A 24,393-nucleotide genomic window follows, 5' to 3' on the forward strand; every position below is an offset into this window, starting at 1 on the left:
GGGGGCGAGGCCGGGGTTCCAGCCCGGACCCAAGCTGGCAACCCAGCCCTCAGTCGCTGAGTCGTACTTCCTGCAGCCAGTGCGGTGATCGTGTGCGGATGGGTGGACGGACACATCGGTCAGCACCAAGTGGCCCTCTCGAGCTGTCAGTGTGGCGGGAGGCGTGTGGGGCTTGTGCTCTGCCTGTCTCCGTTAACACACGAGCCCACTCAGATGTGCCAGTCCTGCAGGAGATGGTATCTTGTAAAGTCTTTCTTCCCTTCAGTGGATTGAAAGGATATATTTTGAGATTTTCATTCATCTTTAACTTTTTTGAGTTTGATAATTTGTTGAGTTTGGCAATTAGGAGAAAAACATATTTTCAGAACCATGGCTCTCCATTTTTGTTGGATTATGGACCTAGAATTTACATAAGTGAAATGTGCCAGGTTCAAACCACACTTTGTTCCCATAATGGTACTTAAACGTGTGGCTTCAAAGAGATGGCCTTGGTCGTTCTATGGAGGAAAAAGAGCATTTCCTTTTCTGGGTTGAATCAGAGTTGGGCCTCTTGGCTTATTGCCGAGCACACGCAATACGTTTTTATTCACAAGCTAAGGTGTCACGTCTGAGAAGATTGATGCTGTTCCTCCCCTTGTCATTTGGTTGAATGCTTAGTACTAGTAACGTGTGATACAATTACAGAAAATGTCCACGCTTGGAGCATATTTAAGGAAGAGTTGCGATGTGCTTCATGCCAAACCGTTTCTTTTCACCCGACCTTCCCAGCAGTACTGGGAAGCTAGGAAATGGTTTACTTTGTGAGTAATTGCTAGAACCTGGGTATTGATTCATTAATTACCTGTTACCCTCTATATTGTGAAGCGTATGTGACATGACACTCTAAGATGGTTGGGGGGTGGGATGTACCTAAAAGCTGATTCCGAATTTTTTTTTTTTTTTTATATATCTTTATTGATTTCAGAGAGAGGAAAGGAGAGGGAGAGAGAGACAGAAACATCAATGATGAGAGAGTCATTGATCGAGCCCGCAACCCGGGCATGTGCCCTGACCGGGAATTGAACCCCTATTGCCTGGATCCTAGGTCAACGCTCAACCGCTGAGCCACACCCGGCCGGGCGATGATTCAGAATTATTAAAGTCTGGTAAAGTGCATCTTTATAGAGTAGACCAGGGTGATAAAAAAGATGCATTGGAGATGTGGTGATTCGCTTGGACCATGCCACAGAGACAGGCATCGGAGGCGTGCCTTTGAGGGGACATGCGTTCCTGTTGGGGGGAACGGCTTAGCGATGGAAAGCACAGGTTGGATAAAGGAAAGTGGCAAACAGTTTGGTGGGCCATAGAAATATTTGAATACAGAAAGGGTATAACAAAGCCTCCCATAATCTGCATCTGCCTGTCCTCCCCCTCCCCCCACAAAACCTCCCCAAATTAACCAGACAGTGTAGGTGAAAAGAGTGCTAGCTTTGCAAACACAGCTGTAAGACAACTGTCCCAGGCCTCCCTGTCTCCCAGTCAGATGGCCACCCAGGAGGTGTTCCTATATAATGAGTCACCCATTGTCATCCAGACAGTGACTGGGTGGGGGGCATCCCATTCAACCAACCATTTTGAGGCTCTTTCCAACTACAGAACCAATCTTTCCAGATATCACTTCTTAGTAAACATCAGCTGCTTGCCGTAAAGGAACTAAGCACAGATGGATGGTAGGCAGGCGTGCAGTTAGCGTCGGCCTTCATTCACACCGAGTACCTAGTGTTTGATCTTGGTGCCTGTTGCACAGTAGGTGCTCAGCAAATTATTTTCTGCTTTTCTCACTTCTACTATTCAGTTTATTGTTAATTCTTTAAACTTCCTTGTTTATTTTTCTTTATTCTCTTTTAAAGGAGAGATTTAAAGAAGCTGAGGAAATTTACCAGGCTGGAATAAAGAACTGTCCAGACAGCTCAGACTTACACAACAACTATGGAGTTTTCTTAGTTGATACCGGTAAGTGAAATTAGAGAGAACCTGTTTTGTTGAGATTAGATAATACTCTCGAGCAAAATGGCAACCACCCAAATAATGCCTCAGAATTAAATTCCCTGGGCTTGGCAGGAGGCTTGCACCACTGACAGTCACGGTGTGCCGTGGGGCTGTCATCTCTCTAAATCTTCAGGCTCAGTTCTGTAAAATCTGCCCAGTTCTTATATCTCTAAGGAAAATGCTCCAGATGACAGGAAGTAGCCTTGATGATTTAATGGGTCTTCTTTGAGTATTATTTATATAGGTTTATAAATCTATGATAATGAAATCTTCCTCTATAATGATGCACAACCCGCTCTGAATCTAGTTACTGGCAGATGGTAAATACTTTTCTGCAACTGATAAAAATGCCTCCAGAATTATTTTATTGTTCCTCATGTGATATATGTTACACAAATGTATTATTGTAATTAATAGAGTATTCTTCTGTGACAGTGCTGTTTAAAATACATTTACTCCATCCTATTTAATGTAAAACTTCACGGAGAAGGGATCCTGGGGTTTTTTATGACTTGTGCTCCATGTACTGTTGGCATATTATGAACACTTATAAAGAATAAAAAGACCCGGCCAACGTGGCTCAGCGGTTGAACATCGACCCCCTGAACCAGGAGGTCGAGGTTCGTTCCCGGTCAGGGCACAGGCCCGGGTTGCGGGCTCAATCCCCAGTAAGGGGCGCACAGGAGGCAGCCGATCAATGACTCTCATCGATGTTTCTATCTTATCTCCCTCTTCCTCTCCTTTCTTCTCCCTGAAATCAATAAAAACATTTTTTAAAAAAAAGAAGACTAAAAAGATATTTGAATTTAGTGCAAAAGCACCACTTTGTTCTCATTGATGATTACAGGATCTGCCCTGCAGTAAAATTTAATTTTAACTATTTTGTCAGTATGAAATACTTAAAAGCATTTTGTTTTTGAGGATATTGGAAGTTCTGTTTTACAGGACATAAATTTACATTGTGATACATTTAAGAAACTCCATTTTTGCATGTAAAATTGTTTTGTGGTGCCACCTGCTGGTTCGTTAGCAACATAATAATTCTGCAACACCAGAAGAGACTGTTGGCCTGACCTAGTCTTCTTCCTACTTCAACAACAAAAAATCTCGCCCAACCCTTCCCCCTAATGAATATCCCTGACAACACTGTGTACCTTCCCACCACTTTCTTTGTAGCTGTGTTGTGATACTGGTGAAATCCTCCACATCACCAGTAACCCGGCACCTCCTGCTTAAACGTGCATTCAGAACAGGCGCACGTGAGCCGATGCCTGTGCAGGTAGTAAGCACCCCGCCCAAGTAAACCCTAGACTCCTCTACAGCTCAGTCACTTCGGCGTAACCTCACCAGGAGGCTTCTTTGAGGACCTTGTCAGCCTGAGAGACTGGATTCTAGTTCCCACTTTACCCTCACTTGCTCTGGGATCTTTGTCAAATCTCTTAATGTCTTTGCACGTTAGTGTCTGTATCTGTAAGTAATAATTTTGTTTATTCTGAAGTATCTCTTAAATCCCAAGAGGCATCTAAATAGCATCAAAAAATACCTGCAAAAATCATATGAGATCACTTAAAATGTTTTAAAATGTACAATGCATTGGACAAATGCAAGGTGGCATTATTATTATTTTTTTAAAAAATACCTTTTAAACAAAAATATGGGATTAAAAAGAGATTTTTCTAGATACATCTGATCCATGCTTATTTAAAGCAGTGTCTCAGGTATAGTGCTGCAGTATAGTAATTGAGACAGAGCCTTAGAAATTGCCTCAGAACAGCTTGCTTTCTCTAATAGCCAATCCTATTTTTTTGTATAATGACTAGCAATGTATCTTTACAAATAACAACCACTGATAATCGCAAAACATCATATTAGCTATGGCAATGGCCAGAAAACATTTTGACTAAAATTATACACACACACACACACACACACACACACACACATATAATAAATCGGTTTTGGTTTCTATTGCTCTTTTATTTTTAATTTATTTGGAAATAGAAAAGAACAGTGACATGGCTCAAGGTTAGGCAGTGGCAAGCAGAAGAAGCCAAAACACAGGGTAATTCACGCACTGAACAAGTGATGGCACGCGTCTGTAACAACAGTGAGGTACATCAGAAGAGAGATGAAAGAGCTGGTGTATTTTATAATTAAGGCCTGTTCTGCTCTCGCCCACGCACCTCTGGCTGTAGGCTCTCCCGAGAAGGCAGTGGCCCATTACCAACAGGCCATCACTCTGAGCCCAAGTCACGACGTGGCCATGGTGAACCTGGGGCGACTCTACAGGTCTCTGGGGGACAACAGCATGGCCGAAGAGTGGTACAAACGGTAAAGTCCTTTTCTTTCGCTTTATAAGCTGCCCAAAGACCTCTGCAATTGCCCATCAATCTTTAAAAACTTGTTAAATCTTATTTTTTAAGTATAGTTGACATACTATATTACTTTCAGGTGTACAACTAGTGGTCCTGCATTCACGTACCTTAGAAAACTAGCCGATGCTGCAGGGCAGGCAGTACCCACCCTCCCTCCAAGGGGGCCATGCCGCGGGGCAAATGGTGTCCCAGTGAATGACTCTCCTGCTGCTGGTTCGCCCGCGGTGCTAAACCAAGGCTGGAGTTTCATTCCCACGGTTTCCTGAAGGGGTGGACCGCAACCCAAAGCCCAATAGCAGTTCCGAAAGTGGATATAAAGGAAGTGCTGTGCTACATCCGAACGAGTCTGTCACCATTGCTGGGAGAGACCCTTGGGGCTCAGTTTCCACCCTGATCAGTCTCTAGAGACGTTCTTATAGTCAGAGGATGGCACCATGATCTTTTTTTTTTTTTTTTTTAACATTCTTCATTAAAAAGGCAAAGATCATTGGAGCAAATTCTCAAACCTGGACAGTCATCCCTAAATATAAGTTTTGACCTCAGGAAGTGTAACTCCTATTAGAAGAAAAGTGTTAATTCACCTTTCTTACAACTCAGGGCCCTGAAGGTGGCACGCAAGGCGGAGACACTGTCGCCCTTGGGAGCCCTGTTTTACAACACCGGCCGATACGAAGAGGCCTTGCAGATTTACCGCGAAGCTGCGGCCCTTCAGCCTTCCCACAGGGAGCTGCGCCTGGCCCTGGTGAGTGGACAGACCGAGGGACATGCGGCTGGGAGCCTACACAGGCATGTGGTGGAGGGCGCTGCGGCCAGCAGGCCTCCAAGCTGCAACTGGGAATGCTACAATATGCCCATTTTATGAATAGTCATCTAACTGATGTTGGAGCCGTTTACACAAGACATGGGGCTAAAATATTTTTTAAGTTTTTGTTTTGAAATAATTTCAAACTTATAAAAATTTGCAAGAATATTAAATAACTTTCATATTCTCTTTCACCCAGATTAATCAGTTTTCAGCATTTTGATGCATTTGTTTACCACACTCTCACATGTATGTGTGTGTATGTGTGTACATAAGAGCATATTTAGGCATGTATTGTGTGTATGTACGTACATAGTATTAATTACTGTTATTTCTTTCTGAGCCGTGTGAGAATTATAGGTCTCACTCCTTTTATTTCTAAATATTTCAGCATGTAGTTCCCAAGAAATAAGGACATTCTCTAACATACCCACAGTGCGGTTTTCGAATTCAGGAAAATTAATAACAATGTTTTATTTCAATTTTGGATCAGTACTTTCCTTTTTGGGGGGGATTTGCAGTACATCAAATTTATCTTGTCACAAACACAGGAAATCATTTTTCTCTCGACATATTTAGTCAACTTCTTAAAAAGGCCCAAGTCATTTCACTGGCTATCTTTAACATCCCCGCCATTCCCACCATACGTGCACATAACTAAATAGAAACAGTTAACGAAAGTTAAAGCCTCTGCGCTGTGGGGATCTGTCCCCCTCTCTGCATCACAAACAGATGCTGAGCACTTTTGTCTGGGGTGTCTCCCGGTGCCTCCATTCAGGGCCGCTTCATTTGACCAGGTAACAACTAAGTGTCTTCTAAGCCAAGGTCTGTGTGGTTTTGCAGGCTCAGGTTCTGGCCATGATGGGTCAGACGAAAGAAGCCGAAAAGATGACCAATCACATTGTGTCAGAGGACACCGGGTGCCTCGAATGCTACCGCCTGTTGTCAGCAATCCACAGCAAGCAGGAGCAGCATGCCAAGGTAGAGGGGACACTGGAGTTTTCTGGAGTCCTGGGTAGAAAGCGGGGTGCCCCTAGCTGGGCTCCAGGCTGCACAGTAACAAGGCCATGCAGTCTTGAATACCATTAGTTGGCATATCCTGTCTTATGGGTGATTTCCACAGATACCTCTTTAACTCCTAAAATATCCCTTTGAAATAACACATGCTTGGCTCCTGGGTGTGAAGATCTGATGCAGTATTGTCTCCACTTGTTTCCAGCTAACTGGCAAGGTGGCGACTGACACCTGGATGCCTGTTCTTCAACTGTATTTTCATAGAATTCTCACAACAGACCTGTGAGGCAGGTCATTAACCCGGTGTTGCTACTGGTACTGTTTCTCTCCAGTTTAAAGGTTACATAACCAGTACCTTTATGAACTAACTCAACAAAATCGTTATTGAATGCCTGCTATATGCCAAATACTGTAGTAGGCACCAGGCATAAAGTGGTATGACAAGAAAGAATCACTGACCACTGCCCTTGTCCTCATGGACAAGGATTTACAGGAGACAGATTAAACAAGTGATCACACAATCAATGTAGAATTATAGCTGTGCTCAGTGCTGACATGAAGACTGACATGGCTCCTAACAAGGATATAATCAGGGGACCTGAGAGGTCTTGGAGGTCACATTCCCTGCAGAGTGATGTGAAGGTGAAGGCTGAGTGATGATTAGGAATTATTAGGCAAAAGGGGCAGTGAAGGGCATTCCCACCAGAAAAGCACATACAAAGGCCCTGTGGCAGTGACGAGTAGCCTGTCTGAGGGATGGACGTGGGAGCAGGTGCAGTGTGAAATGTGGCGGCAGAGGTTGTTGGGGACTAGGCCCCAAGGCTTGGAACCAGGACAAGTTTTGTTCCCTATCCTGGGAGAAATCTTGGGGTTTTAGGAGAAGAGCAGTATCATCAGATGTGTGCTCTGAAGGGATCTCTGGCTGCAGGGGCTGGGGCAGTGCGTGCTGAAGGCAGAGTGGGCACCAGGCGCCTAAGCAGAGGCTGTGGGAGGGTCCACATGGACACCCAGTCAGGGCAAAATGTCCGGTGCTGTATTTTGTTTTCTTTCAACTGGATCACACAACCTCCCTGTAAAGTGACTCAGGGACATCTCGTTGTCACTAATATAATGGAAACCTGGAGCATAGGCAAATTATTTTTTCAAAGCTACATTATTTCTCGGTGAGACCATCAGAGAGAATGAAGAATTGATTGTCACTCACCAGACTGACTAGTTCATAAGAACAAAAGGTATAATAAATTTTATCATTTAAATTAGTTTTTCTCTATCTAACCTGCCTTTATTCTGTCTTAATTTCCAACCCGGGCAGGCACTTGACGCTATAGACAAGGCTCTCCAGCTGAAACCAAAGGACCCGAAAGTCATTTCTGAACTTTTTTTCACAAAAGGAAACCAACTAAGAGAGCAGAACCTTCTGGACAAAGCTTTTGAGGTACAAACCCTTAACAAAACCATGTTATTAAATTCATGAATTAAAATTAATACTCCCTGAATCTTTAATGAGGCATATACAGTAAGTTCTAAGATCACTGGCATGTTGGTGAATTTTGTGATTAATCAACATGACATTATACATTAACTTTTATAATCAAGCTTCTGGGTTTTGACTGTGCAGAGTTCTGCGATCCCTCTGCGTTGTTCTCTGAATTATCTTGGTATCTGAAGCCTTCTATGTTTTGTCCTCAAGCCGGCTCCCCTGTCCCTCTCCCCCTTTCTCTCTGTCTGTCTCCGGTAGGCGTCCCTTCCAGCCCGACTCCCTCTGGATAGCTTTGGGCGTTTCCCAGGTCCTTGTACCGTCCGCCCCCCCCCCCCCCCCAGGTCCCCGCTCACGCCTCTGCCCTCCTCCCTCAGGCAGCTCCCTGGCCCGTCCCTCCTCCCAGTGGCCTGATTCCTCTGCACTCTGAAAGCACTTGCTGTTGGAAAGTGTCCTGCGCGACACTGCTCTGCGGTCCTTTCCTGCCCCCCGCCCCGAGCGCACCGTGTGTGCACGCGGTTCAGCGCTTCGCTTCACTGCGCTTTCCCTGGCGCGGGGCTGCCTCACTCTGTGGCCTAATGTAGCGCGCGGCATCCCACAGGCGCTCCGCCTACGGCTGGGGGGGACAGTAGATGCACGACTTGAAATCAAAAGGACATTTCCAAGTATAAGTAGAAATGTTACGGATACCATACAGCTTCCTTGTACCTGCTAAAGCCACAAGTTGAAAGTAATGCAGAAATAAATAAATAAATAAATAAATAAATAATACACTTTTTTTTTTTTTTTTTTCCTTTCAACTCGATCACACAACCTCCCTGTAAAGTGATTCAGGGACATCTCGTCACTAATATAAATGGAAACCTGGAGTATAGGCAAATAAAGTAAAACTTCAAATGATATCGTTTTTGAAAATAAACAGAGTGGTTTTTAAAATATTATTGGAAAAAAGATGTGAAGGTCATTGGAAAAACTGATTGGACTGTGAACCCTTCAAACAGAAATGGTGGCATATTTGAGGCAGAAACTGCATTTTTCTGCCTTGTGGACATTTTCAATACCACCATCTTTAAGTTATTTATAACCAACATGACAACATAATGATCAATTAATCAATAATTTAATTATGAATATTTACATGGGGTCTGTAGCCATCTGTATCTTATATATTGTACTGAAAACGAAAGCATTGTCTAGTTGCTTGACCTGTGGATCAAGTAATCATCATGGAGTAGCTGGGTCTCTGAGGAAACAGGGCCATTAGCTCGTACTAACAGCTAAGATGTGCTAACACTTTTCTGTGTGGTTCACATGTATTTAGTAATTTAATCTTCACAACACACATATAAGACAGTCATGGTCACTGTCTCCATTTACAGTTGGAAAAACTGAGAATCAGAGGCTATGTAACTTGCTCAAGGTCACACTGAAGGTGAGAAATGGAGCCAGGGTTTGAATCCACACCCCATCTACACTACATCCCACTTCTGCTGATTAAATTAAGAAATAGTCTTCAAGTTCATTTTAGCAGCTTTTTAAGAGCATATAGTGTCTTAACAGATTCTCATTACTTTTCGGATCTGGTCGGTTGGCTTCTTGCTAATGAGAACAGCAAGGCATTAGACTATACACACACATACTTAGCTTTCTAATTGAACACTTTGCAAAGGTAACACTCATAGCCTTTAGTTTTATTTAAGATGACGACTCTTAAAATGAAGACTCAGTGGTGAGCATGCCTTTGATGCAAAATATTAAAAATACACCTCACAAATTTGTAAGCATAGGCCAAATACAAGTCAGTGATATGGTGAAAGGGGGGGGTAAATACTATGGTAGAATTAAGCTATTTAGGAAACGACTCTAAGATCCTATGATTATTAAAAACAAAAATTCTTACAAACTCCATTTATAGTGTATAAGGCCAAAAAGCACCATTTTCTTGCAGGTCAAGGCCAGCGGGAAATGAGGCACTATCATAGGAATCCCCTGGACTCCCTGCAGGCGTCTTCAGTCCCAAGTCTAAACATTAACTTTGCAAGGAAATTACGCATTTCAGCTTCCTCTACGTTAGAACATCAGTGTTAAAAATTAATAGAAATAAATGTAACCCTGTGAACAAGAAGTGGCTGTTCATTTTCTTAACCATTTAAATTTCCACATAGAAGAAAGTCGTTTGCACAATTGTGTAGTGTTAAAGGTGAGTTCTCATTTCCCAGCCTGACGATATTTCTTACACATTTAGAGCTATAAAGCCGCCGTGGACCTGAACCCCGATCAAGCCCAGGCCTGGATGAACATGGGGGGGATCCAGCACATCAAGGTAGGAGAACAGACCTCTTCCAGGTGAACTGGCTCTTCCATGGTGTTTTCTCTCTTGTCTCTTGTGAAAGATTGAGAGACTATCACTAGTTTACTCTGAATTATTTGAATACCCCAAAACATAATTGTTTAAAAGTAAAATTAGCACAGTTTTTGTTCACTTTGTGTTATCTAGACATTCAATATCATGAAGCCATTGAAAAAATAAATCTATATAAGTCAAATTCCATGATTTTATTTATCATAAAGAATATCATATGCACTTAAGAGAAGTATCGCAATAGAGCAGATAAAATCTGCTTATGTGAACTAAAAGCCTTGTTGGAGTTTATTGTGGCTTATTTTCCTGCATCCTAACTCACTGTGTAGAGAAAGTGTTAGTTTAAATATTATTTCACCATTTCTTATACCTAATGTATCTTTTATCCCCTAACCTTTTAGTGAAAAACCAGGTTGCTTGTTTGTGGTTTATTTTGTGAATTATTGAAAATGACCCTTGGAAGACTACTGTCTATAATGAAATCAGAGATTTTAGTCATTTGTTCCTTTGGAAGGCATTTATAGAGTATCCTACTGCCAAGTATCCTTCCAGGCACCAGGAATACAGTAAAGAACAAATAAGGCAGAAATTCCTGCCCTCATAAGCGAACATTCTAGAAGGGGAAAATAGGCAGTAAGTAAACACATACATATATACATACATGCATATATCCACACACAAAATATATAAGCTGGTGATAAGTAATATAGAGAAAAAAGATAGGCGTGTCAGGGCTGAAATTTTAAATTATAATGGTTAGGGAAGGCCTCAGTTAAAAAGTAATATTTGAGCAGAAACCTGAAGAGAGAGCACCTTGTGGCAAAAATAAAGAATGAGCATGTGCAAAGGTCCTGAGGTGCAAGCGTGCTTGCTGTATTTGAGGAGGCAAGTGAGAGAAAATGGTAGGGCCTGATCATGCAGGGTCTTAAGGGGATTGTAGGGCCTTTGGCTTTTATGCCAAATGAGTTGGGGTCTGGGGTGACTTGGAGCAGAAATACCATGGTCTGGCATGTTTTTAAAGGATCACTCTTGTTTAGCTCACTGATTTCCAGACTTCTATCAGTCTTTCCACTGATAAAATAGGAACATCATTATTAGAATGTAAACAAAGGCCTAATAAGATTTACTGTTAAGGGGAAACTGGTCACTCTCAGAAACCCAACAAAACAAAAAGGTGATCCCTGACTGTATAGATGTGAGGGGATAATGGCGTAGTTACTCTGTGACTGTCAGCCTTAATCTGATAGAAGGAGGCGGATGGTGAATCCAAGCCTGACATTGATCAGAGCCACACAACCGGAGCTCTCACCTGAATGATATTCGAGGTTGTCTAGCAACATCCAGTTGGGAAACACAGAATGAGTTTACTTTTAAAATAGTAACATAATAACTTTAAATGTTTAATAGTAGATTAAATAGTTACATTTTCAAATAATATGCTCACTATGTTTTTAGATGGAGTGCACCTGCATTTAAAGCCATGGGTTTAATTATTAATTAGAGAAAGTAAAACAATATACTCAAGAGTGTCTAAAAGGTCTATAAATACAGAGAAAATAGTACACTTATTGTACTCTTTTAGATTAATAAGTGAACCAGTTACTTTAAGTTTAGAGGTATTTCCCTTGACAAGGTATCTGGGAGTTAAGGAAGGATCTATTGAGTGTTTTATTTTAAAATGTAGCAAACATACTGATAAAAAATTATTATATCTCGTTTTTCATCTTTGATAACATCATATATTAGTTGAACAATATAAAGTTGCCATTTTTGTAGTTTAAAAATGGTCTAATACTAGTGAATCATATATTTATACATATTTACATATAGACCAGGCACATGACTTGGATGTGGTCATTTTTTAATTTTTTTATTTAAGTATGGTTGGCATACAATATTTTACTAGTTTCAGGTGTACAAATAGTGATTTGACATTCACATACCTTACAGTGTGATACCACACTAAGTCTAGTAACCGTCTGCCACTATGTAAGGCTGTCACAATATTGCTGACTGTATTTCCCTTGGATGTGGTCATTTGATGCCACCATCAGAATGCAGGATTATCATCATGAGGCCTTCAAGAGCAGTCGTTCACTTTCTGTCGTTTGCGCTGCGGGTAGTGGGTGCACCAGGCAGTGTCCCATACCCGAGCCTCGCTCCTTCCTGAGCCTGCGTGAAGCTCAGGAAGGACCGAGGGCGGCCGTAAGGGTGCGAGTTGGAATAAGGCTTTGAAAGGAGGCGACACAGAGAGATGGGGAGACGGCGGCTGCCTCTTGCTCATACTACTTGGTAATAAAAGATGATATTTTTATGAAGTTTTATGTAGGATGAATGGATAGACCAAAAAAACTACAATACGTTCTTTATAACCAAAGAGTTGTATCAGCTGGGCCATATCATGAAGTACTATTTTCAGTCCTGCCTTTTGACATGAATGCATTTTCTAGACGGCAGGCGCTGTCCAATAGAACTTCTGCAGTGATGGAAATGTCCTATGTCCAAGGCAGTAGCCGCTAGCCAGCCACCTGTGGCCATTGAGTATTTGAAATGTGGTTGGTGCAAATGAGCAACTGAATTCTTATTTAATCATAATTAATTCAAATAGCCACATGTGACTAGAGACTATCATAGTAGAAAGCACGTTTCTAGAAACTGGATACTTCTCTTTCCCTACCTGGCATCTAGGAATTGGATACATTGAATTAAGGGATATAATTTGTTTCTTAAAATAAGGCTTCCATTTTAATCAGGACAAGAGCAGTTTGAAGGAGATAAAATAACTTTGTGTCTAGATTTTGTGTGAAAGGACAGAGAAAGCTGGTGATCAGAGAAGGAGATGCCGAGGCACCAGGCTGAGGCCTAAATTCAGAGAAACCTCTTGGAAGACAATTTCAAAATCAGCTGCAGTAGAAACCTAGTTGGAGGCCCCTTGAAGAGCTACAAACATTCAGTTGTTTGCATGTATGTGCTGAGCTTAATCAACATCAGAAGACACTTGGAAGATAAATGTTTGAGTTGAAAAAAATAATTTACTGCGGCAAATCCAGGTTCTCGTTTGTTCAGAATTCTGTTTAGCCTCTTATCAGCGTCAGTGTTAATAATCAGAAATATCATCACTTGTGTGCATGTCAGGCCCTGGATTCCCAAAGTACAATTTCCTGTTCAGTCATTTCCACCCTCCTTTTCACCAATATGACAAGTGAGTGCTGTAAGAAACAGTGTTACACAGAGCCTGGACAGTCATTCAATAATAACAGTAATGATAGTATCAGGTGAGTGCTCGCTATGTGTTAAGCAGTGTCTAAGCTCTTAACACTTACTAACTCATTTGCAAGGTAGTTAAGCATTCAGTAAATATTAGTTTCTACTGCTACATAGTACTTTCACCCCAAGAGAATACTATTTTAAATTTTAATGGAAATTTAGAGAGTAACCGGTTTTCATCCACACGAAGCTATAAAATGAGTTTTGTAGAGCAAATTTATATTTTTTGGAATGGAGAGCTCTCTACCAGTCAGTCGTGAGACTTGGCAGCACACGTTTATAGCAGAAAGGGGCTGGAAAACGTTAACAATTGTGACTAACGTGCCAGGGACCATCTGGAACCAGGTGCGCCCTGTTGCCAGTTAGGGAGGCAGTGAGCAAACCAGGTGGGGGCCAACAGGGGACAGAGGCAGGTGTCTCCAGCAGGCAGGACTGGCACCCCTGCTCTCGTGCTTTCGAAGTACCCAGCAGGCACGCATTTTATAAAAACTTACACTTGCATTAAACGCTGTATTAGCAAAAGGCTGTATTTTAGTTGCTTTTTTGTTGTTGTTCAATAACTCCTACCACTGAGGAGGTTTTGTGGATTCCTAAGCTATTTCCTTTTATATTATTACTCTTGAAGTTTCAAAACCACTCCCCCCACTCGTGCCCCTCCCTCCCGTCTCCCTTCGGCCCCCAGCCTTGCGGTGGCCCAGACTGTTCCCTTTCTCCCCGCAGGGAAACTATGTGGCCGCGAGGGCGTATTACGAGCGCGCGCTGCGGCTGGTCCCCGACAGCAAGCTGCTGCAGGAGAACCTCGCCAAGCTGCATCGGCTGGAGAAGCGGCTGCAGGAGGTTCGAGAGAAGAGTCAAACGTAGCGCGTCTGAGCTCATCCCCAGGGACGGGAGCTGGTGCCCCGGAGGAGGGGACGGAGGCGTCGCTGTCACCGCAGCGGGGGGACGGCCGGGAGGCTCTCCTCTCGCTCCAGTTCAGGGTGCACGTTTGGAGACACAGGCTGGTCACCCTGTGCGCGGGACTGGCATTTCCATGAAAAAGACAGAAAGAGCAGAGCAAGGGCAGGAGGCCCGCGAGGGAAGGAGTTCGCAGCTAACATTTCACAGGTTTTTTTAACCCCAGATTTCCCTCCGTGTACTTCTCTGCTTTCGCAGCCCGGAGATCTGGGTCTCTCTTAGTTGTAACGTTTATGTCCCGCACGTACAGAAGCTGGAAATGCTCTGAAGGCAGAGCCTTGCTTCTCGGCGGGATACCTCAAAGAGGGCGAATCCTCTGAGATAAGCCGTTTGGGAAATTATACCAAGAGGTGGCTCGTTTAATTCTCCAGAACCAGACGGGAGGATCACACAGTTTCTATAGAGCCTTCCAGAATATGTGCAGAGAGGGGCTGTTGCTAAGTGAGCGTGATCTTTATGTCCCTGAGGATATTGCTGGAGCCCTACTGAGTAGTAAACCAAATTCCACTCTGATGCAGGCTTTGCCCATCGCCTAACATGTCAAAAAGGAAGCTTCTGGAATTGTGTGTGGACATCTTTATCCTAGGGGGAAAGCAAGGCTCTTGGTACCCCTGATCTTTTATGGAAAATTTAGTAGAGGAGTGGCTCTGCTCTAAGATTTCAAAAGTGCTTTTAAAATCATGAGTGTTTCTGCCTCCACATATATTGTTATTTCGGTGGAGAAAAAAATAGTATATTCTACATGAGAATTATTAAAGCTATCAACTGAGAGAAATGTTCTACTTTATTATCTTAACATTTAGACATCATGAGATTTATTATTTTTTTGAAAAATATATTTAACCACTTAGGAATCTTTACGGTATATCGCAGAGATCTTCATAGACTCTCACTGAATGGGAAGGGAGCCCTACTGATTCTTGGTCCTAGGCTTAGTGAGAATTCTGCGCTGAGAGCACGAGTGATGTAAAGCCAGAATTCTCGGCTCCGTATTTGTAATTTTGGAGAATTCATGGGAGATGCTCAAAAAAAGTCTAGGAAAAAAGTCTAAATTCGTAATTTTAAAATATATATATTTATATTTAAAAGTAAGGAAGGCAAAGTTGAACTTAAGAATTGACATTTGTTTTTTAGTGTTATTTATTTCGTAACTTATAAAATATTTAATATATATACACACACACAGGTTTCTTTCATTGTACATATGGTTTTAATAGCTTTCAAAACTGATCATACAAAACCCTTAAATTACAAAGTAAAGTTTTAACAGCACCTCACAGATGTATAGATCATTCACTTGCTAACGTGAAAGAAATTGGGGCTCAGCCTTCGGCATTTGGGTAGTAGGACATTTTGGTGTATATTATGAAACTGGAACACCTGGTTTTAATTTGGTCATCGTAAAAATTAAAAAACAAACAAACAAAAACTCTGGGCAGTGCTATTCAGGTGCTGAGCCAGGTTCATAGAGATACAGTAGTCTGAAGGCACGCACATTTCCCACGCTTAGGCCAGGGTATGGTAAAAAAAAAAACCACACACCTCTGCTTCTTTCCAACCCAGTATCAGGAAGCAGTACCCCTATATGGTTTTTTTGGGGAGGGGGAGGTCAAGGTAAATCTAGATAAAAGGAAGGACAACTTCTTTATAAAGAGGTGGTGCAAGGAATATTTTAAATGCAAAGGATTATAGAAATTGTGTTAGCACACATCTGTTTGCTTGCATCAGTAATCCAATAATGTTTATGTTACCTCTATGATCTCACGTTTCTAACACTCTTTTAATGTTGTGCATCATAAATTTTTCCATAATTTTATTTAGAATATTTTTCTTCCCCCTCCAAAAAATACATTTCTATAATCTTAAGGCCAAGAAATGTACTGCAGTACATTGGAATAACGTAGTTATTATAGCCACCCCCAAAATGAATAATAGGAATCTCTAGCTAAAACCAGTCCCTAGGACTTTAATCACAACTGTTTAGAATGATCTGTAAGCAAAACTCACACTTAGAAAGTTAGTGGGAAAGACTGAGCCCCAGATTTTGAAAAGCAATTATGCCTTACTTGAAGTGCTGCGAAAGCTATGAGTACATGGTTGGATTAATTGAAATGGCAATTGCAGCCTAAAAGTCTCTGGGAGAAAAGGGTCACATGGCCTTAAGGGGACTTTTTCTGCCTTCTTTTGGGTGCTTTTCTCTTTCTCTCTCTTCTCTCTCCCCTCCTCCCTCCTCCCTCCCCCACCCCCTGTCTCTCTCGTTCTCATTCTGTGTGCACACACTGGCATCTCTTTGAACATTAAAAGTTAACACTGTTCCCTCAGATATGTTTGTCCTGAGTTAATACCTTCACTGAAATGTGGCCAGTGACATAATTTTCATAGTTGAAATGGTGCCTATAAGAAAATAAATCACATATTATTTTTTCAAAGATATTAAGTATATTTTGTAACTCTTTTTATTTGGTCCTTGTAACATGAAATAATATGTGGGATCCATGCTTATCAAAATAAAGCTGAGCGCCCCGCCCAGACACAGAGATGCATCTGGGTTGCCCTTCGGAAAGCCTGCCTGGCAGGGAGCCCATAGCCCCTCCCTGCGATGCAATCGCAGAGCCAGCGTCAGGGATGTGCAGCCCCCACGGTCCCCCAGGGTCCTGCACTCAGAAGCACCTTTGGATTGGTTGAATACCCTGCTTGAAAATCTTAATAATTTTGAACAGGAGTCCTGCAGTTTCAGTTTGTACTGGGTCCTTAAATATGTAGCAGGTGCTGCGTAGGAGATAAGGTCACAGAGGACAAGACAGGAGTTGCTTTAGTCCAGCTGGACATTTGCTCCAATAATCAGAGTTTCATTTGTGACTCTGTGACTCTGAGCATCATTTGCTTTTTTTTTCTCAGCTACCTTAGGGTTCCTCGTGTACACATCTCCCCCCTCCTACTGCCAACCTGTCTAACCTGTCCTTCGGTCCTACCTGGAGCCAGTTCTCTTTGCCTTCAGGATCCCTGTAAGTGGCAGGCCTTTAACATGTCCTTTGACATAGGAGCCATCACAATGGCTTTGCAAGCTTATTTCAACCTTAAGAATTATTCAGGATTTAAAAAATGATTCAGATGTTTTCAATTTGTTAATGGCATTCATAAAAACATGGTTCCGTGATGTAACACAGTTGAACTAAACCAAAGATTTAAATACCTTGGAGAAAAAGAAATTTTGTTTTAGAAACGCCTGATTCTGACATGAGCTAGGCTGGAGAACCACAGCAGGCTAACAACTTCAATGGTAGTTTATGACTTTTGCAAAAGAGATGTTTATAATCTTTCACAATTTTAACTTTAAATCTCGACTACAATGAGCCAAAGAATTCTGAAGGATTAGTTTGTGGCACAATTATTGGTTAAGGCTACCATTCCAAGACTGACAACAGGTGGGTTGGGTGGGGTGGTTTTACATTTGTGGCAATTGAGCTATAATTTGACCTATATTTACAGAATTCTTAATTCTAAGATGGACAGGAATTGCCTTGCCATTTTCATGTAGCCAGGCAAGGTGCCCAGTATATAAACTCTTTTTTTTTATGATTCGAAGAAGGTGTTCATGATATAGAGTTTATGCCTAGACTCTCTTTCTTTGGGTTAATTATACACATGCTAATTGTACTAATTAGAATCAGTTTTAAAAAAAACTTTTGCTCTTATTTGTGATGGATTTGCACCTTAGAGTAATAAATCTATAGGATATTAGTGACAACATTCAAAAGAAATGTAGTTATAGGTAGTTTTTCAATTTCCCCCCTGATTTCCACATCACATTTACTTTGATTAAACTATATGTGGCTATTTCCCAATAATAGCAAAACTTATGTAAATGACATCTTTTGACATTTAAGGAGAACAAAATAGATAGGGAAATATTATAGCTCTTTTATTACTCTTGAAGTTTTTTTATGTAAAAGAGCAATATGTTAAACAATTCTTCCAAAAATAGCACTTTATTTTTTTCAGTAACCATGTAACTTGAGAAGAAATAAAATAACTGCAATCAAAAAAAGTATGGTTTAATATCAGTCAGTAAAAAGGCACAACAGAATTGATGGAATATCCATTGGCTCATGTAAAAATGTCCCATTATTATCACCAAGGATCCTTGCAGTTGAACCTTTAGGGTATGTAAGTCATAAAATTAGCACCTATCACAATATACAGTCTCTATTAATTTGTAAGTTTAGATCACCGCGCCCCCCAAACTGGAAACATGTCTCTATCTGAAGTTCCTCCCCGTCCTCAGTGGTGCGCATGGTGAATGTGTGCGTCGCATCTGGGCGTCTCTATTGTGCGTAATGTCCTGGGGTTGTCTCGCTGGTCCATAGGGGACGCACCAGTTCGGGAGTCGGGAGATCTGGGTTCTTAGTCCCTCTGCCACCAAGGAACATCTCCCTCTGGGCAGGTTCCCAGTGTCTGCGCCATGTTTCTCACACACTAAAGGACTGGTTAGTTCTGTGGAACTGTCAAGCTCCATGAGTCTCCTGGTCCAGATGGAAAGCCCTCTACATCTGAAGACCTAACTGCTAAGTGCTGCCCTTTGTTTTAGAAATTCGTAAGATAACCGCCACAACAGAACACAAACAACCTTGAAAGTGACTGCACTTCCCATGTTCTTTAACATGGCAGAGAGAACTACTCTTATTTGACAGCCTGGACACAAAAAAAGTAGTGCTTTTGTTATGTTTCTGGGGGAAAATATTAAACATTTTTTCTCCTAAGGAATTAAAATAACCTGTAGACACCACGGCTTGCTTTGATAATGTGGGTATCATTCGACTTGCTATAACTCACCAGTCCCTCCTTCTGTCAGGGAAAATGACTTGCCTCATGGTCTCATGGTCTCTGTTCATAATGCTTTTATTTCCTACTTTGATCAGTTGTATATAAATGTACGTTTTTGTTACGTTTGCTGTGCCAGTTAGAAATCTATTTCTCCCATGTAAGTCCGATTATGTACACTTTGCCTAGGTCTTTCCAAAATAAAATTTATGTAAATGTCTATTTTATATAAAATATGATGAAAATAATTGTCTGGTGTCAATCTCTAAAGTGCTCCATGGTTAGTACCCATTGAAATCCATGCCACCAGTCGGTGTCTGCTTCAGAAATGAAAAACACCGTCTTCTTCCTGCCGCCATTCATTCACTCATTCATTCGTCCGCTGCGTTGTTCTGTGTGTTTGGAGTCTGCTCTCTTGCCCATACCCCACAGCGACGATTTCAGGTCTTACCCACTCCAGGTCTCCCCTCAGCTGGCTGAGCAGATGCCTTCGCAGGGTGAGGGTGGAAAGCAGGTCCTCCCCCAGCATCCTGCACCCCATCTACAGACTCGCCTGCGCCCAATTATGCCATCTCCTGTTGCTGCGGTGGAGGAAGGGAGCCCTGTTTTGCCTCTCACAGAGCTTCATTCTATTCCGGAACCTCTTCTTCATCTTTAACTTGTTCCTTTTGTGGGTTCTTGTCCATGCTCTTCTATTTTAAAACACATATATGGGTAACTGCCATTAAAATCATTTGGGGGGAAAAAAATTCCTTTATTTCCTTTCAGGTCCAGCTGCAACCACATCTGTTTCTGTCATTCACAGCCAGGCTATTTGAATGAATTTTCTTCACCCATTCTTTCTACTCCACCCCTCACATTCCCTCTGCACCGTAGTAACATCTGGCCCTGCAACAAATATTCAAATGAAACTGCCGTTTTTAAGGTGACCAATAATCCCCTTAGTGCTGAATCTTAGGCCTCGTGGGACCTTGGAGAGGGTTCTGGAGTTTAGACCAGTGGTTTAGCTGGGGTGGGAAGACTTAGTTTTTACATAAAACGTTATTTTCCCATAGTTTGCTCATTGCTCTTGGGTTAGTCACCTAACACTCCTAACTTTACAGCTCTCCTTAGAGTCGGGGCTTCCATCAAGAGTCTTGGAAGGCCTCCAGCAGCAAATGGTTATTACCCTGCCCTGCTGAAGATATGTTCAAATTAAAGGCAAACTTCCCATACATCACAAGGCCAGACTAGGGTAGCCTAGTCCTTCCCCGATGCCCTTTTCTAATGTTTGTTTGTTCTTTAAATAAGAGAATACTTCCATTCAGACACTTAAACATCTCCATAAACTTATACTTAAACCGTCATGTTACAAATTTACATCTAAATCGAATGACCTATTGGGTATTATGCAATTTATACCGAATGGGTCTTTTCCAACTTAATGGAAAGGCTTTATTTTGTTAGGCCTGTAAGACACCAATCCTTTATAGAAAAAAAGTTTTCACTTGAGGCTGTGACTTTTGAACTCCAAAAACAAAGGGAGCTGCGGTGTAACAGGAAATGAGACCATGGCGAACCCCGTGGAGGTTTCTGGGTGTGAAACAAACCACCGAAGATCCTGCGAAGCTGTTTTCGCCGCATGCAGGAGTGCAGGGGCGGGCCTGTGAGCCTCCCGAGCAGCTTAGCCATGGACTTCAACTGCGGATTCAGCTGTACTCGGCACAGCACATGTGCATTTATTTTTTCTTCTACCATTTTACTTTGTAAAACTTTTGTAGCAGTTTTAATCTGACTCCCTTTGGCTGGGAAGAAAACGAGTTGGGTCCATTGGAAGGGTCTGAGCTTTTACTGGAGAGAAGTGTGCCCCTGGCGCCAGGATGGTTATGGTAATCTTGGTGAGATAACCACAGTGAAAGCAAACTCGGGGGTGAGGATGGCGAGGACCACTGGTCAGGCCGCCACCATATCCAGAGATTTCCTGGCCAGTGCTCAAGTCTGGAGGTGCAAGGCTTTATTTCCACAGAAGAGCTGCTCACCTTACCGAGCCCCTTCCTAGCGTCACCTAGCCTCCCAAGCTGGAGACCCAAGTCATCTGCTCAGTGAAACTGCCAGCCAAGGTGTCTTCATTTAAAACAACACTTGAAATAAAATGGTGCTACTCTCAAGAACAGTGCGGTCCAATCGAACCACCGGCGAGGGTCCGGTGTTCTGTGTACACGCTGTCCACCATGGCGGCCACTGGCCACGGGACTGGTGAGCCTGTGACATGTAGCTAGTGTGGCTGAGGAACTAAACTTTTCAATTTAATTTTAATAACAACATAGTGTTCACCATATTGGACAGTGCAGCTCTAGATATTGCAATGGGATAAAACTTGGGTCACAAAAATTGCAGAAACGCTTTTCAGGTTCATGAGACAAGAAGGCCGGCGGGTGTGCTCCGCGTGTGGGTGCCCATCACATCCTGTAAGCTTCTCACCAAAAGGCGCCCACTTGCCTTCCGCAGTTACAGGGGTCGCCGGCCGCTGCTTGCACCTGCCTCGTCCTGTATCTGCATTCCCTCCACCCTGACTGTCTCCTGTTTTTCTGTTCATCTGGCCACCACCTGCCTACCTGCCTGGGTTTCTTTACCACCCTACCTCAAGCAGCTTTTATTTCTCTTACACAGAATCGACACAGCTGGGCCTGGGGATTGGTGTCCCAGTTAGTTGATATATATAGCACGTCCGCTTAGCTTTGCCCTAATATTTTGATAAAATATAAACCCATTACAAGTTCTGGCTTCATTCCTCTCCCAATCTCAAGTAACTTGTTACAAAATAGTATTTATGGAAGAAGTGCTGACACGATCATCTTAGCAATGAATTTATTTTCATCTTAAAGGATGGATGCTCTCTCTACGGTCCATTCCGCTGACGCGGATTACACTGACATCCAGAAAAGTAATGAGGAAGCCTGATCTTTCACACCCACTCGACTAGAAAACTCAGTGTCAGCGCTTCGGCAAGCTGCTTAGAAGCAGGAGCCTACCATGAAATCCTCATTAAGCTTCCTGAGCCGCCTCCTCTCAGAAGTCGGCCGGCCTGTGTCCTGTAGGAGTGACCAGCTTCCTTGACCCTGGTGGGGACAGAAATCACCTGCACTGAACCTCCTAGGTCCTGGTCAGCTCGATCCCGCATCTGTCCGGTAGTGACCTCTGCACGCGTGTGAGCGCCCCACCCGCCGTGGGGACACCTCCCGCCTGTCTCCATGGGCCGAAGGCTGGGCCCACGCAACCCGGGCGGCCGGAGGGCGGCGGCATCTGGGAATCGCCCGGGGAGGGGAAGCTGCGAGCTGCAGCCGCGTGGCAGGTGCGGCCCATCGCTCCGCGCGGGAGCCGAGAGCGCGGCGGGCCGGGGGCGCACCGGGGGCTCCGGGGCCTGCGTGGCGTGGGCCTTGCGCGCTCGGTGTTCTCAGCCGGGGATGGAGGGAGACGGACGAAGTCCCCGCGAGTGGGCGCCACGCGGGCGCCGGCCGGGCGCGGGGCGCTGCCCTGCTGGCCGTGGGCCTCCCTCCGAGCCCAGGTGAGCGGCCCCGCGCGCCCAGGGCGCAGAGGCCGGGGCGGGAGGCCGCGCCTCCGGGGGCGGAGAGAGGCGGGGGTGGGGGCCGTGCGGGCCGCTGTTCCCAAAGACGCGCCCGGGCCACGGTTTCCTTGCGAAATGCGTGGGTGCTGGAGTTCGAGTCTGTGGGCACATCTGCGAGCCCTGCTCGTGCTAAGCAGCCGCCTCCAAAGAAAAACCACCAAGTCGAGGTAACTTCCAGGCAAAAACCCGCCTTCCGGGCGGAAGAGGTTCCGCAGCATCTTTACAGCCCCCGCGCTGTGCCCCGCCCCGCCAGGCCCAGCCCCACAGCAGGCCCAGCTGGGCCACACCGGCCAGTGCTAAAGTTAGTTTTATAGTCAAACTAGTCCCAAATAGATTTCAGATAAGTTGCTATTCATTTGCCAATTTGCATAATTTGTAAAAATGTTTATAAACAGCATAATTCTCCAGCCTCTTTAGGCTCTCCATAAAACCCATTAGATATTAAAAATGTTAAGTTGTAAGCATGATAGAAACAGGTGGCAGCTTTTCTAGTAATTATTGGGATACTTTCTTCTCACAGTTGATACAGACTTACATCAAGTTAATCAGGGAACACTTCAATTTTTGGATTTGGAATAATTCGTAGTGTATAACTTTATAATGCAATTGATCTGACTGGACTCACGCAGTGCCTTACACATAGAAGACATGCAAGGAAGTTGTTGAAAGAATACCTATATATTCCTGATGATAATGAGTTGTCTCTATGCGATTCATCAGGTATTGTCTGAAGGCTTAAAATAGTTTTCCCCAAGTAACTTACTGTCAGAATTCAACTTCAAATTCTTAACACCTGTGACAGGTACAATGAAAGCTTTACTCAGGTGTTTCTGAGACTAATTAAAAAGAGGATACTTCTTACCCTGGCCAATGTGGCTCAGTTGGTTGGAGGGTCATCCTGTCCACCAAAGGGTCACAGGTTCAACTCCCGTCAGGGCACGCACCCAGACTGCAGGTTGGAGCCCCAGTAGGGGCACGTACAGGAGGCAACTGGTTGATGTTTCTTTCACACATTGATGTTTCTCTCTCCCTCTCCCTTCCTCTCTCTCTAAAGCCAATTTTAAAAATTATAAAGTTTAATCTTGAATGTATATTAAAACCAACTAAAATGCTTTGAAAAACCCTTATGCCCAGGCCCATCTCAAATCGACTGGACTCTCTGAGGATAGGGCCTAGTCAGTGATGTTATCTGAAAGCTCCCCAGGTGATTCTAGGAGCAACCAGAGCTAAGAAGCAGTGAATTTAACCTGGCAACAAAGAGACCACAATTAATCCTATTTCTCCCCAACTAATCCCATCCTTTCCCCATCGCCCCCATTCTCCACACATACCCCAAGAATGCTCTAAGGAAACATGAGGTGTGTGGCCTTGAGCCTCCCGGTAATGGCGCTGCTGGGAGCACAGGAGCCGGTCCCTGGGATGCCACAGGGCTGACCTGACAGCTGCATACAAGGTATCATTGCCTAAGACTCCTGCTCTCACTGCCCAGTCTCTGTTGCAACATCAATGGGAAACCCCTGTCCCTGGGCACTTGTCCTCATTTACAGAACTCTCAGGAGGTTACGGCGAGAATTATCAGCATGGTATCACAGCCCAACAGCCTTCACCTGTTCCCTTAACCATGGGATTGGAATTACGTGTGCATCCTGGAGAGTGACAGTTTATTTTTCTCTTTTGACCTTAAGTAAG

At 43.5% G+C, this 24,393-nt stretch overlaps 2 protein-coding genes across 4 annotated transcripts in view; both read left to right on the forward strand.

Annotated features, from left to right (window-relative positions):
* TMTC1 (transmembrane O-mannosyltransferase targeting cadherins 1) overlaps positions 1-15,050 on the forward strand; it is a 237,115-nt gene extending 222,065 nt beyond the window's left edge. For 2 of the 3 annotated variants that reach the window (XM_081129441.1, XM_081129442.1), the window contains 7 exons: positions 1,890-1,992; positions 4,224-4,359; positions 5,001-5,145; positions 6,049-6,186; positions 7,532-7,654; positions 9,942-10,019; positions 14,046-15,049. In XM_081129441.1, coding sequence (XP_080985567.1) covers positions 1,890-1,992; positions 4,224-4,359; positions 5,001-5,145; positions 6,049-6,186; positions 7,532-7,654; positions 9,942-10,019; positions 14,046-14,186 — 864 coding nt within the window. In that variant the 3' untranslated portion in view covers positions 14,187-15,049. Of the gene's footprint in view, positions 1-1,889; positions 1,993-4,223; positions 4,360-5,000; positions 5,146-6,048; positions 6,187-7,531; positions 7,655-9,941; positions 10,020-14,045 lie in introns of all 3 variants that reach the window. The other variant, XM_081129443.1, reaches the window with a different exon arrangement.
* Positions 15,051-21,310: 6,260 nt separating this feature from the next.
* Positions 21,311-24,393, forward strand: part of OVCH1 (ovochymase 1) — a gene marked incomplete at both ends in the record, with an annotated part of 59,711 nt that continues 56,628 nt past the window's right edge. Inside the window, 1 exon segment of the mRNA XM_081127796.1 lies at positions 21,311-21,335. Within this exon segment, the coding sequence (XP_080983922.1) occupies positions 21,311-21,335 (25 nt within the window).

The sequence above is a fragment of the Miniopterus schreibersii genome, assembly GCF_964146895.1.
Source record: "Miniopterus schreibersii genome assembly, chromosome: 2".
NCBI lineage: Eukaryota > Metazoa > Chordata > Mammalia > Chiroptera > Miniopteridae > Miniopterus > Miniopterus schreibersii.